Raw genomic sequence first — 14,533 nt, forward strand, 5'->3', positions numbered from 1 at the left:
GGATGGGTGGGTCGGTGAGGAATCTAACTAGCTAATGTTTCTTACAGATACATCGTTACCGAAGGTAAGTAACTTGTTCATCTGAAAGAAACACGTTAGTTAGATTCCTCACCTTAGAATAGATACCCAAGCAATACCAACCCCGGTGGTGGGTCTGCGAACCAAGATCACACCAGAAAGTCCTGGAGGACAGACCGGCCAAAGAAGCCATCCCTCCGGACTTGGCTGTACAGGCAATAATGCCTGGCAAACGTGTGCAGCGAAGCCCACGTTGCCGCCTGACAGATGTCCTGCAAAGGGACTCCCCGTCCGAAAGGGGAAACAGCCTTTACCACGAAGCATTTTCTACGCGTTACGTTTACAACGGTACACTTACCTCGTAAACGTCTTCACAACGCGTATTGCTTCAACGACGTCTTTAGCACGCAAGCAACGTCATCACGGAAAAACGTCTTCCTAGTCGGAAAAAAAAGCTTCAGTCCTTCGTTAGTGTCGGCGAAGACCTAAGAAAAAGGGGAAAAAAAAGAAGAAAGGGGGCTTGGGGGGGTCTCCCCCCCAAAAACGAAAAAGCGGGGTAAAGGCAAGATCGAGGTAAGGGCAATGCGAAGAAAAAACATTCCGTTGTAACGCATGCGTGGTAAAGGCATGCGTTGCAACGGAATGCGTAGTAACGACATATATTCGTCCCAAAGCAGTAGTAGCCGCTGTGGCCCGAGTAGAATGGGCGCGCAGCCCAACAGGGGGTTCCTTTTTTGCCAAGGAATAACAGATTTTTATACACAAAACGACCCACCGGGAGATGGTCCGTTCGTGTACAGCTTTTCCCTTCTTTGCACCCACGTAGCCAACGTAAAGCTGGTCGTCCACTGGGAACTGTTTAGTGCGGTCCAAATAAAAGGAGTGCACGTTTTGGGTCCAGACGGTGGAGCCGCTCTTCCTCTTTGGAAGGATGCGGAGGCGGAAAGAAGGTGGTCAAGGTGACAGATTGCCCAAGATGAAAGGGGGTCACCACTTTCGGAAGAAATGAAGGACGAGGCCGAAGGACAACCTTGTCCGGATGAACAGATAGAAAAGGAGGCTTGGACGATAGAGCCTGGAGCTCACTCACCCGTCTAGCCGAGGTGATGGCTACCAGGAAAGCAGTCTTAAGAGTGAGAAGACGAAGAGGACAATTGTGAAGAGGCTCAAAGGGAGCGCACATCAGAAATGTTAAGACAAGATTCAAGTCCCACTGAGGTATTACGAAAGGGACAGGAGGGAACGTGTGAGTAATGCCTTTAAGAAAGCGTGACACTACAGGGGACTTGAAAAGAGAGGGCTGATCTGGAAGCCGTAAGAAGGCAGAGAGAGCAGCAAGATAACCTTTCAAGGTGCCCAGGGCAGAGCCCTGCCGGGCCAAAGAAAGAAGAAAGAGGAGAACCTCAGAAAGAGGGGCGGAGAGGGGATCCACAGCCTTTGCTGTGCACCATGCCACAAATTTGTTCCACCGGCAGGCGTATACCGTCTTTGTGGAGGGACGCCTGGCTGCCAGAATGATATCACAGACTTCAGGAGGCAAGTCAAATGGTATCAACTGCCGCCGCTCAATCTCCACGCATGGAGGTGGAGGCTGGACAGGTTCGGGTGGAGGACCGTCCCCTGCTGCTGCGACAGAAGATCCTCCCGAAGGGGCAGACGTATCGGAGGATCAGTCAACATACTGAGTAGCTTGGGATACCAGTACCTTCGTGCCCAATCCGGAGCCACCAAGATGACTTGGGCCCGGTCGTGCTTGATCTTCTTCAGCACTCTGGGCAGAAGTGGTATAGGCAGAAAGGCGTACAACAGACCGCAACTCCACTCGCGGCGAAAAGCGTCGCCGAGCGAGTGCCGCCTTGGAAATTCCAACGCGCAGAACTGCTGACATTGCGCGTTCTCGTCGGTGGCGAATAGATCTAACCAAGGCTCTCCCCACTGCTGAAAGAGACCTTGCGCCACCTCGGAGTTCAGACGCCATTCGTGATCCATCATGCACCGGCGGCTGAGTTCGTCTGCTCTGGCGTTCAGAGAGCCCGCCAGATGTTGAACCACCAGGGTAACGCCCTGGTGTTCCAGCCATGTCCAGAGGCGCAGAGCCTCCTGACAAAGGGCCCACGACCCCACCCCGCCCTGTTTGTTGCAATACCACATGGCGGTGGTGTTGTCCGTGAACACCTGCACGACACTTCCCCGGACAGAGGGAAGGAAGGCTTTCAGTGCAAGCCGGATCGCTCGCAGCTCCAACAAGTTGATGTGGAGGCGAGACTCCACCGGAGACCAGAGGCCTCTGATCTCCGCCTCTCCCATATGGCCACCCCATCCCAGGAGGGATGCATCCGTCACTACGGCATGCTCCGGTAGGGGTAGGGAGAGGCTCTTGCCCGTGACCCAATCACGGTCCGTGAGCCACCACTGCAACTGCTGTGCAGTGCCCTCCGAGATCAAGACATGGTCGGACAGGTTGCCATGATGCTGGGCCCACTGAAACTTCAGGTCCCACTGCAGAGCCCGCATGCGCCGCCTGGCGTGATGCACTAGTAGGATGCAGGAGGCCATCAGCCCCAGAAGCCGCAACACTAGCCTGACCGAAACCCAGGATAGAGGCCGAAAGATGGGAATCAGGGCCTGTATATCCCGGACCCGCTGCTCCGGTGGATGGACCCGGAACTGCGCCGAATCGAGAACCGCTCCGATGAAGAGGAGCTTCTGAGAGGGTCTCAGGTGTGACTTCGGCACGTTGATGGAAAACCCCAGCAAATGCAGGAGATCCGCCGTAGTCTGGAGGTGCGAGACGACTGCCTGGGGCGAGCCCGCCTTCAACAACCAGTCGTCGAGATAGGGGAAGACTGGGACCCCTGATCAGCGCAGATGAGCTGCGACCACCGCCATCACTTTCGTGAACACCCGAGGGGCACTGGTAAGGCCGAAGGGGAGCACGGTGAACTGAAAGTGCTCCTGACCCACCGTGAACCGCAGGTAACGCCGGTGGGCCGGCAGGACGGGGATGTGGAAATATGCGTCCTACAAGTCCAACGCTACCATCCAGTCTCCAGGGTCTAGGGCAGCTAGAACCTGAGCCAAAGTCAACATTTTGAACCGTTCCTTCCGGAGGAAGGCATTGACGTTCCGGAGGTCCAAGATAGGGCGTAGGCCCCCTTTGCCCTTCTTGGGAACCAGAAAGTAGTGGGAATAACAACCACGACCTACTTCTGGGCTCGGAACGTGCTCGACGGCCCCCTTGGCCAAGAGGGCCGAAACCTCCTCGTGGAGAAGATTCAAATGATCCCCCGAGATACGGTGGTGCTGCGGTGGCATGGCTGGAGGGGTCGTCTCGAAGGGGAGGGAGTAGCCCCTTCGGACGATTTGCAGCACCCACCTGTCCGACGTGATGGAACGCCAGTGGAGCAGGTGATGGCGAACTCTGCCGCCCACTGGCGTGGAATGGGCCTGAAAGCTCAGACTAGGAAGGCTTTGAGGCGGATGCTGCCGGGGTGGATGTGGACTGACCGTGTCTTCCTCCGGTACCGCCTCGGCGGAAACCGCGACCGCGTGCAGGCTGGCTCTGCGGCCGGTGGCTAGGCAGACGTGAGGAGGTGCCCCTTCCTTGGCCACGAAAGGAGCGAAAAGCGGAAGGTTGTGGCCGCGGGGCCGAGAGGCCCAAGGACGTGGCCATAGCCCGGGAGTCCTTGAAGCGAGCCAGCGCACTGTCCGCTTTGTCACCAAAAAGGCGAGCGCCATCAAAAAGGCATGTCCATGAGGGTGCTCTGGACATCCCCTGAAAAAGACGTGGACCGCAGCCAGGCGTGACGTCGAAGCGCCACCGTGGTAGAAATCGCCCTACCCAGCGAGTCCGTAGTGTCGAGTCCACATCGGATTGCATGGCGCGCTGCATCTCTCCCATCGGCCAGGGCCGAGGAAAGCCGCGCCCGGGCCTCCTCCGGGCACAGTGGCAGCACGTCCTCCACCGCATCCCACAGAGAGTGGGAATAACGGTCCAAGAGACAGGCGGTGTTCAAAGACAGCAGGTCCAAACTGAGCGAAGAGAACAGCTTCTTGCCAAACTGTTCCAGTCTCTTGGAATCCCGGTCCGGAGGAGCGGACGGGAAGGAGGATTGGGAGGTAGAGGCCTGGATAACCAGACTCTCGGGGTGGGGTGTTGGGACAGAAAACTGGGGTCGCCCGGAGCAGGGCGGTGGCGCCTGGCAACGTTCCTATCCACAGGAGGGACTGTGGAGGGCTTGGACCAGGTGCCCTGCAGAACGTCAGTGAGGGCCTCATTGAATGGCAGCAGAGGCTCAGTGGAGCATGCGGCAGACTGAAGCACCTCAGTGAGGATGTTAGTCCTCACAGCCACGGCAGGCAGCTCAAGCCCAAGGGCTTCGGCCGCTTTGCGCAGCACCACAGAAAAAGCTGCACCCTCCTCCGAAGCCACAGTCGGAGGAGAAATGAATCCAGTGTCCGGAGAGGTATCCAACCCACTGGCCTCCCCCAGTTCATCTGCCCAGTCCTGTGCAAGTTGGCTCTGAAGGGCCATAGGGTCATCAGACCCCTCCCAGTCGCCCCCGTCATCCGATTCCTGGTAAACAGGAGGAATGATCGGAGCCGGTCGATAGACAATATGTGTCTCTAGCGGCGTCGGGCGGCGCGGCATCGGCGTCGGGACTGGACAGGGGCTGAACCGAGGATCGACGTCGACCGGAGCCGGCGTCGGGGGTGGTATCAGTGTCGGCGGCGGCGGAGGAGGCGTTACGAGGTCGACCGGCGTCGACGGGGGCCCAGGCTCGGGCCCCTCGGGGACCTGCGGCGTTGGGGCCGGAGCCTCCAACGGCGCCGGAGCCGCCGGCATGCGAGGTCGCCCAGTCGAGTCCGCGGGGCCCGAAGGCGCGCCAGCGGGCGTCGACGGCAGGGCCAGGCTCCTCATGGCTGAGAGGAAGGCACTGACCTCCGCCGGCGTCGCGTCAGTCCCAGGGACCGTCGGGTATGGGGACTTGCGCGGCGCCTGCGGCTCCTGCGGAGCCGCGGGGGTGGAACCACCCGGACCCTCGGCCGAGTCCGCGACCGGCGAGGGGAGTCCGAAGAGCGGTGTCGCTTCTTGGACTTCTTGGAGTGCCTCGACTTACCCGAAGACTTCGAGCCAGACGAGTGACGATGTCTGGTGCGGCTCCGCGACCGATCCTTGGACCTCCTCCTGGACCGGGATCAAGAGCGACGCGGAGCCGAGTGGCGAAGCTCGAGAAGCTTGCGGGACCGCTCCCGCCTAGCTTTCGAGGTCAGGGCCATACAATCGGAGCACGACGCAGCGTCGTGGTCAAGGCCCAAGCAGTACAGGCACCGGCAGTGATGATCGGTCACCGACATCAGTCGGTGACAGTCGTCGCAGGCCTTGAAACCAGGCATCCTACCGGCACCAGAATCGAGAATTGACCAAAAAGAGTCAAAAAAAGTTAGTCAAAAATTGACTAAAGGGGTAGCTCTTCCGGATCTACGCTTACTGGCGCGGAAAAAAGAAGAACTGACGTCAGCGCGCGAGGGCGGCGTCTAAGTACTCAGACGACGTCATTCCGGCGCTCGACGCCGACGACTGACGCGGAGCCGCAGACGACGCCTAGCGACGCACAAGGGGTATTGCTGACGAAAAATCTTCCGGATCCAGTCTGACGCCTGGGGATATTCTAAGGTGAGGAATCTAACTAACGTGTTTCTTTCAGATATACTGCACTGTACGTATTACGATAGGGACAGACTGCACAAGATGGGAAGGGCAGACTCATCCCACTGCTTGATGTGCACCACCACTGACAGCGACTTTTACCACACGGTCTGGGCGTGTCCCTACCTCCTACCGTATTGAACGCAGGTGACTGGACTTTTGGGTATGGTCCTGGGGGTACCGCTGCCATTGGAGCCCAAATTCGTGATACTGGGGCTCCCTAGTGAGGTGGACATAACTAGAACATAACTGATTTTTGCTTCACTGGGGTTTGTGGTGGCTAAGAGAGACATCTCCAAAAAATGGGGGGTGGCCGATAAACCAACCATCCAGGAATGGACGTTAGGTATGGACATGTACATGACGGTGAAACGGGTCACAAATCGTAGCAGAGGGTGCCCCAAAAACTTTCACGCAACAGTCCGTCAGACGCACTACGCAGGAAACACAGGTGTAGGGGCCCGAGCCCATAACACTTCTATAAATCACTTCCCCTGCTTATCGGAGACGGCTCCCTGGTTCACCGCGCTGCCATATAGCTATTCTGACAGTCGCCTTTAGCACACTCTGTTTTTACATTGCCCCAGAGTAGAGGAGGAGGAGAGGCCCTGTTGGGAACAGTTGTATCTATGACTTGATGGCTAATCTCCTTCACATATCATGTATGCATTTCCTTGTGCTGATTGTTTGGTTAAATAAAATAAACAAATTAAAATATATTAAAAAAATAAAAAATAAATCTCTAGCGGGACAAGGCTACAGGCTTTATCCGAGAAGGAGTTCCAACTGGCCAGATACCTTCTAGTGGAGGACCTGCTGAAACGGATTTACTGCTGTTGAAAAGACACAAGCAGAAGAAACCAGTCACTTCAGTTGATTCTTGGCCTGATTGGCTCAGGTAGTAGATCCTCTGGCAGCTGAAAGTCTGAATTTTTCAACGTTCCACAGCTTTTCAGTCATTGTAGGAGATGTCCAGTTAGACACAGCCAAGGGTCACAAGACCTTAGGAACAGCACTTAGGGGTCAGAACTCACTCAAGACCAACAGAGGCCATCAGCATGATCCAGTCCAGTTGCATCTGGTCAGGTAGTCACCCCAGGAAAAAGGGCTCTTGCAACTTATTTCCCTGCAGCCAAAGTGGACGTCAGTCAACTGACTCTTGGCGTCTATTTCTTTGTCCAGAGTACAAGAAGGAGCATGTCCAGTCCTTCAGGGATCCACTCAGGTTACAGACAGCAGGTTCAGTCCTTTACGGATCAACAGCAAGTCCAGAGAATGTTCTGAGGAGGGTGCCTTAGGGTGCCACATTTATGGCTGGAAATAGCTAGTGGGTCTGGTTGACTCCTGCCCACCCTATCCATTGTTTCAGCAGTTCCTGTTTGCCCTACTGCAAACAATCCAACAGTTCACTTTAATCCTAAAATCCAAGATGGGTAAACACTTTCTCCCATATGCAGAGCCTGTGTGCCTGCTCAGAGGTGTGCCCAGGTTAGTGAGCAGCCCTCTTCTTTGTGGTAACTTGAAACCAATTTTGGGTGGTAGCTTTCCCTCCAATGGGTTTGGAGCAGGCCTGGTAAATTTCATGTCCCTGCCTATTTGCTATTTATAAAGCACAACAAACGCCTACATACAAGTTGAAAAGAAATGTGTGTCTCATAAAAGGGCTTTAGTATATTGTCAACATCCCTTTTGCAGGACCAAACTTGGAGATTTCACAATCTTAGGATTGCAACTGCAAAACTGTTTTGTTCATAAGGACCTTGGTTTCAACACATGAGAGTGAATTACGCCACAACAGCTTCCCTCGATGTAAGTTACCAATTGAGGTTTCCTAATAAATAGACATTTAAGGCCTTGCACCAAAAATGTAACAAGAAGTGGTTAATGCAGTTTTTCAGTTGTAAGCCAAACCTATTGACTTCAATACTGCTACATATTACAGATACACAGACAATAATGATGGTGAAAATACTGGAAATGGTATTGGCAGTGGTGATAATAGTTTTTGTTTTAGTGGTCATATTATTGTGGTGGTAATGGTGGTATGGGTGTTATCTACTGGATGCATGTATGACACAAATAATTGACTGTGATAATTGAATGTACTTTACAGATGTAAAATGGTTCCTCGTGCATTGTAAAACAAGCATTCCAGAAGAGGCGGAATGATACCCAATCAGTAAATTGCATAGAATAAGACAAGAAAAGTCCACTGGGGCAAAGCCCAAACTATGCATGCTTTAAAGAATCTTTTAAAAACAACAGGACTAAACACATTAGTTGAATATTTTCTTTACATTTCAAACATTGTATGAATACAAGTACAATGGCTGTATGGTATTCATTTTACAAAAGCCTAGTATTGTTATCAGTCCAAAATCCAATTGTAAGCAGCACATACAAAATATAATCGTAAAACCTACTCACCTGTCTACTTTGCAAGCTTTGTACCAGCCGCCATACTCTCCAAATGACGAGCCATCTTTCAGCTTCCCCTAAATCATTAAAGAATAAGAGCAGATTTTATTTGAGTCATGCACTTATCCAAATACACACAGAGGGCATAGAAAAAATGAAACCCTTACTTTGCATTCTTCTCTCTCTTCTGCATGCATCCAAATGGGTTTGTTTTCATCTGAAAAAGTAAACAAAACATTTTCAGCATAACGACCTCTGAGAATTGCAGGTAAGCGTACAAAATGAGTATAAATTAATTTTAAATTTAACTGAACACTATGTCAAGTTTATTATACAGTTGGTGGGGTTTTAAAGACTTATGAATTTCTTTTCTAAACAGGTCATATCAATTCAACTTTTTAATTTGAATCCCAAGTTCATCAAAAGGAATCGCCTTCTATTAATTACAATTTGAGTTTAGTGGCCATAGTTGACAATCTCCGAAATCTGGTTGTTAATTGAAAATATTACTAACCCTGTAGGCATATGTTTGCAGTGTTGTAGATTCACATGTTCTGTATAATCTTGCCATCTATCGTTGGGCCTGAACATTTGCAACTTGTGTTTCTTCAAACAAGTTAGTCCCAGGATCTGTTGTTGCTCCACCGTTAGTCGACAATCAGGAGCGTAGCTTAGCCAGTGAGATGGGGTGAAGATGTGAGATGACCAATATTAGGGATGGACTGTTTCCATGAGGAACATGATCAGTAAAGAAGGATCAGAATCAGTACTGTTTTGCATTAGGTAGGCCTCTGTCTAGAGAGTCACAGTGGCCAAAAAACAATAGGTTTGAATTTCTACCCTAAGTAATTGCCACTGGTTAGACTATTTGCAAACATCCACCCCATCACCTTTTGGATATTTGATTGCCAGTACTATGCCTGGAAATGTAAAACTGGGGCAGCTTTCCATGCCTGCTACTGCCAAAGTTTATGAATTCCAAAAATCAGTAAATTTGCACCCATTCGAAGGGTACTTCTATGGGTGCACATTTACTACTTATTTTAGTAAACTGGGACCGATTGAGAGATATGATCCAAAAAACATAAAATGATCAAGCTAAAACCCTTAGGAAAACAAGAATGACAGGAAAAACCAAAAGAATAAGCAGACCTAATTTAGGGCCCCCAGACTCAACTACCAAATGCAAAAAGCATTTGAGGGGTGTAAACCTAAAACACCCCCATTGAAGCTACATCCCTGCCCATCCCACCTGGGCCTGGTAGTTCTCCCTGGGAACTCATGACTATGGTCACATACAAACACAACGGCCTTGATTCACTGCCCCTGCGTCACTTATTTTAAATGTATTTTCACTGCACGCACTCTTCTTTGCCTCTGCTACAAGAAACCTTGATGGTAGAGTTTTCAAAACCATGCATGTGGGCAGGGCTCCATATTTCTAGTACTCACCATTTACAATTCATTTTATCAAGGGTTGGAAGACCATGTTCTAAGGCCGAGTCGCAAATAGAGGAGGTCGCACAGACAAATTAATAGGAGTTCATGCACAAGCCGAGCCACGAAAATGTTTGGCATGTATATTATGCAGTAAAACCATGATGTAACTATATGACAAGATCTCTTCAAAATTAAAAAAAAGTGCATTTCTTTAACATGCAGAAGTGTTATATCTCTGCATTGACAGATATTTATTCAAAGTGAACATTTTTAAAAAACATACATGGCTCGCACAACAATGCCATTGGTGAACTAAGAGGCATAAAACCCAAGCATGGCCTATATTCTTATTATAGATGAAGCAACATTCTAGACAAATAAATCAAACATAAGAAGTGCTTGTACATCACACAACCTGAAGTAAAGTATTTAAAAGTTCACTCATATGTGATAAAGAAAAAAAGGAGGCTTTGTGAAATAAAATATTTGCCTAGGATCACACAATTTGGGCATGCGGGGAAGCCGGTATTGATTCCAGGTTATCTAGTTCTAGCTTTTCAAATTCAGCCACCAGATAGGCATCTGTCTCTCTCCGGTTTACATCAAAGGTCACCATTTTATCTTTTTTTCTTAGCTCAAGACAAACCGACACAGAGATAGCAAACACGACTCAGGCCCTCAGACTCAACTACTAAGCTAAGAATGCATTTATTTGGGGGGTGTCACAACCCAAACACCCCCCTGAAGCTACAACCTTGTCCACAATACACCAGTACACTGGCTCCAGCTCAGATTGCTGCCTGTTCAGTGGCCAAGTAGAGTCAGTGGTAGATTAAGTGGAGTTCAGTGTTAAGGACAGTGTGCGTTCTATTTAGTAAAAGAAGAATCAAAGATAAAATAAAATCGGTTATCGCTGACTTTCACAGAGGAAGCTGGCTGTATGTGAATCTACAGCACTACATGCTACAAGCTGATAGTTACAGGGTAACATTCTTGTTTGTACCATTAGTAGCTGTAAACACACATGCTCTGTATAGACTATTAAACAGACCCTCTCCAAAGTGGTGGCTACCAAGCAGATTATATTGTAATTGAATTTATAGAAGTTTAATACCCCTGACCAGGTGTTGAAGTGCTTTACAACAAATAGCAAGCTTCTCCGGAACCCAAGGTTACTGGTTAATTCAGTCATCATTGGTTATAGGGATCAGTAATGTGCTCTCAGGAAACCATTACATGCATTTAGTTCCATTTTTTGTAACAATATAAAATTGATACAGGTTAGTTGTGGTAATTTGTTGGGCAATATGGGTTGGCGAAATGAATAGATAGACTGATGATGCTGATGTTTAAAAAAGCGTTTCTGAGAGGCTGAAAAATGAGGTCCAGAATCCCGCAGAACGAAACGACGACTCCACAACTGCAGGACAGGCTGATAGTTTCCGGCTGACCCTGCAGCATTGAAAGGTGGACTGACTCGGCCAGACGGGGTCGGCTGGCGCCAGGCTACTTAAAAACTCTGCAGGGGCCGACGTTGATACTACCAAGTACATTATCATACTCAGCTAGTTGGGGTCAATGGGAAACCCCGGGGAACGTCTCGGACTTCATCTCTCTCACGCAAGTACTGTTTAAGGGGTTGAAGCACTCTGCAATGTTGGGGGGGCGGGTAGTTGGGAATCCGTCATGCAGGGGAGCAGGGAGGGGGGAGGATGGAGGGGCATGGTTTAAGTTGTTGTTTATCGTTGCACAGGTAGTTTCAAAAAAGTATTCACAGCTGAAGCAAGTAGTCACTGGAGGGGGGCCGCTTGAGCCCACAAGGACACAAAGGTTCCACTGTCGATGGACGGCTCACAGATTTTAGGATCCAGAATACACAGCCCCTCCCAGTCTCAACCCTCCAACATGCACACATTGGGGGCCCCTCTAATGGTGATGTCCTGGAATGTGAATGGCCTGGGTAACAAAATAAAGAGGGGATTAGTGCTATAATATCTTAAAAGGCATGCCCCATCCGTAGTCCTAATTCAGGAATCACACCTGGTTGGTACGACGACCAAGGCGTTGGACAGATGGGGATTTCATATGGCGGTCCATGCCGAGTTCCCATCGGGTTCAAGAGGCGTTGGGATCCTATTGAAGAAAAGCTGCCCGTTAATAACAACAGGGACCTGTGCGGACGATCAAGGGCGTTTTGCGGCACTATCCTGCCAGTGGGAGGGACGGCAGTACAATATCGTGACAGTCTACATTCCCCCAGCACTTCATAGCCTCGCCTTCCCTGCCCTAGGTAAATTCCTGTTGGCACTTCCTCCCGGGGAATTAATTATGGGAGGTGACTTTAACGCAACAGTGGACGCTGCCATCGACAGATACCCACACAGAGATCAGGGGATTGCTTCATCTCCCCTCAGAGAATTCTTAGACGCAGTGGGGCTGGTAGATGTATGGCGCACGAGACATCCGGAAACACGACAATACACCTTCCACTCAGGGGTACATGATAGCCTATCACGTATTGATTATATATTTACCTCCCCGGCCAGTGTAGAGGGAATAAGTGACATTGAACATCTTCCAAGGGGTATCTCTGACCATGGGCCCATACGTATGTACTATGTGTCTCATCTCAAGGGACGGAGACGCATATATCCAATATACCCGGGATACCTTAAAGTTCCCAGGATTTGGAAAACCCTCCACAAGACCTCTAAACGCCATTTCACAGACAACACGCACTCAGTGGCCTCACCGGTCATCCTATGGGAAGCCTACAAAACAGTCCTCCGGGGGCAGGCCATTTCAGTGATCACTGCCCACAAACGGGAAGAAAATCGTCAGATTGAGGAGCTGGAGCAGGCAGCTAACCTAGCCGAGAGCATACATGCGACAGATCCCACTGACCATACGACCCACTCCCTTCGACTGGCGCAACAAGCCTACTGTGAATTCCTACGGGAACACACTAAGGGGAAGATTGCAAAAACGCAACACACAGTATAGGAAGTCGGGGACAAACGGGCAGATTGCTGGCCTGGCTGGACAGGAAAGAAAGGGCCAGTCGTTATGTGGCGCAGATTACTCTTCCCTCAGGAGAGGCGTTGAAGGACCCTACTGACATAGTCACAGCATTCGCGCAACACTTTGAAGCAGTATACTCCCCCATAGCAACGACCTCAGAAACGGACTGCATAGCGTATATCAAAGACATACCTATGCCAAAATTGGCACCGCACGATACTCGGGCATTGGAGACAGGCCTCACACTGGAGGAGATCACTGCCGCCGTAAAAGGGCTGCAGTCCGGGAAAGCCTTGGGTCCCAACGGGATCCCAATAGAACTCTATAAGAAGGGGTCGGACATGCTGGCACCTCACTTATTGAACATGTTCAAGACCAGCCTAAAGGAAGGGATTCTCCCGAGGGACCAACGGTTGGCCACTCTTATAGCAATCCCAAAACCGGGCAAACCGCCACAGGACTGTTCATCGTATCGCCCGATCTCACTCCTCAACGCAGAGGCAAAAATACTTGCCAAAGTGTTAGCCACCAGGCTACAACCACATCTCGCGACCTTGATGCATCCCGACCAGTCGGGCTTCATGCCAGGCAGAAATACAGCAATGAATCTGCGAAGGCTCCACGGGGTGCTGGCAAGGGCACCCACCATACAGGAAGAGGCGGTCATCCTCTCTCTGGATGCAAGTATGGTATTCGACCGGGTCGAGTGGCCCTTTCTTTTTGCCGTGCTGCAACATCTCGGTTTCAGGCCCAACTTTTGTGCCTGGATCCAGTTACTATACACAAAACCATCGGCACAGGTGGTGGTCAATGGGCGACTGTCGGAGGAGTTCCCCTTGGGGCGAGGCACCCGACAAGGGTGTCCCCTATCTCCGTTGTTGTTCGCCCTGGTACTGGAGCCGCTGGCGGCATGGATTAGGTGGGACCCGGTAATACGGGGACTGCGCTGGACCGAGGGGTGGGAAGATAGGATATCCCTCTATGCGGATGATATCCTACTTTACATGGCAAACTCCCGAAAGTCCATTATTTGCCTCCTGGACATATGCGCATCATACGGCAGAGTTTCCGGTTATACGATAAACTGGACAAAGTCAGTTCTGTATATGCTTAAGGGTCCCCCCGCGCATGGGCGTCCGCAGGGGGGGGCAAGGAGGGGCGCTTGCCCCCCCCTGGACGCTCCTCCTTGCCCCCCCTGTGGCCACTTATGCTTTTACGGACGCCTTTTGTCCGGGATTACGGGCCCTGCAGGGAGCAGAGGTGTTCCCTGCCAGAGGCCTCAACTCCCTGACAGGGCGCCTCGCACTCCTCCTCGCTGCCCCTCCCGCCCATTGTCATTCTGTCTGCGGCTGATTGCCACAAACAGAATGACAATGGCCGGTTTGAGCTGCGCGCCACAAGCACCCACAAGCACGAGTGGTTAGGTCTGGACATAAAGACCTCCTTTTAACACTCTCAGGGCCGACTTTAGGGCGGTGCAACCAGTGCCACCGCACTGGGTGCTGACTCTTCGAGGGGGCGCCTATTTGGAAGTATTTTATGGTTTTAAAAGCACCTGCTGCATTGCCGGCCTCTGAAATTGTCATACAAAAATAAAAATGTCAAGATAACTTGGTGATTAATGTTCTTCCTGGAGAGAAAAGGCGTTTTGTCAAGTGGTATTTTTAACTCATTTTATGTATCACAGAGGGTTAATATGTGTGCTGCAAAGAATGTGTACCATGCAGATCACAAAATGCATATAGTTTAAATAGGTCAGTGCTTTTGTCAGAGAGATCCTTTCGGTAAAAAAAAATCATCATTATGAAATGTAACCTCCAACCATCGGGTTCTGATTTACTTTCTGAGTCTGTGCTTCTCCAGACCAAGCACTCTTAAACTATACTGCCTACCAGTATGGATGACATGCAACTCTTACACCTTGTA

The 14,533-nt window shown here is 50.6% G+C and overlaps 1 protein-coding gene across 6 annotated transcripts in view; it reads right to left on the bottom strand.

Moving 5' to 3' along the window:
* The window catches only part of KLC1 (kinesin light chain 1), a 412,248-nt gene that overhangs the window by 138,375 nt on the left and 259,340 nt on the right, over positions 1-14,533 (bottom strand). For all 6 annotated transcript variants that reach the window (XM_085626290.1, XM_085626289.1, XM_085626286.1 and 3 more), the window contains exons 10-11: positions 8,314-8,363; positions 8,156-8,223 (exon numbers count right to left, since the gene is read on the bottom strand). In XM_085626290.1, the coding sequence (XP_085482416.1) occupies positions 8,156-8,223; positions 8,314-8,363 (118 nt within the window). The remainder of the gene's footprint in view (positions 1-8,155; positions 8,224-8,313; positions 8,364-14,533) is intronic.

This window comes from Triturus cristatus, chromosome 9 (assembly GCF_964204655.1).
Source record: "Triturus cristatus chromosome 9, aTriCri1.1, whole genome shotgun sequence".
NCBI lineage: Eukaryota > Metazoa > Chordata > Amphibia > Caudata > Salamandridae > Triturus > Triturus cristatus.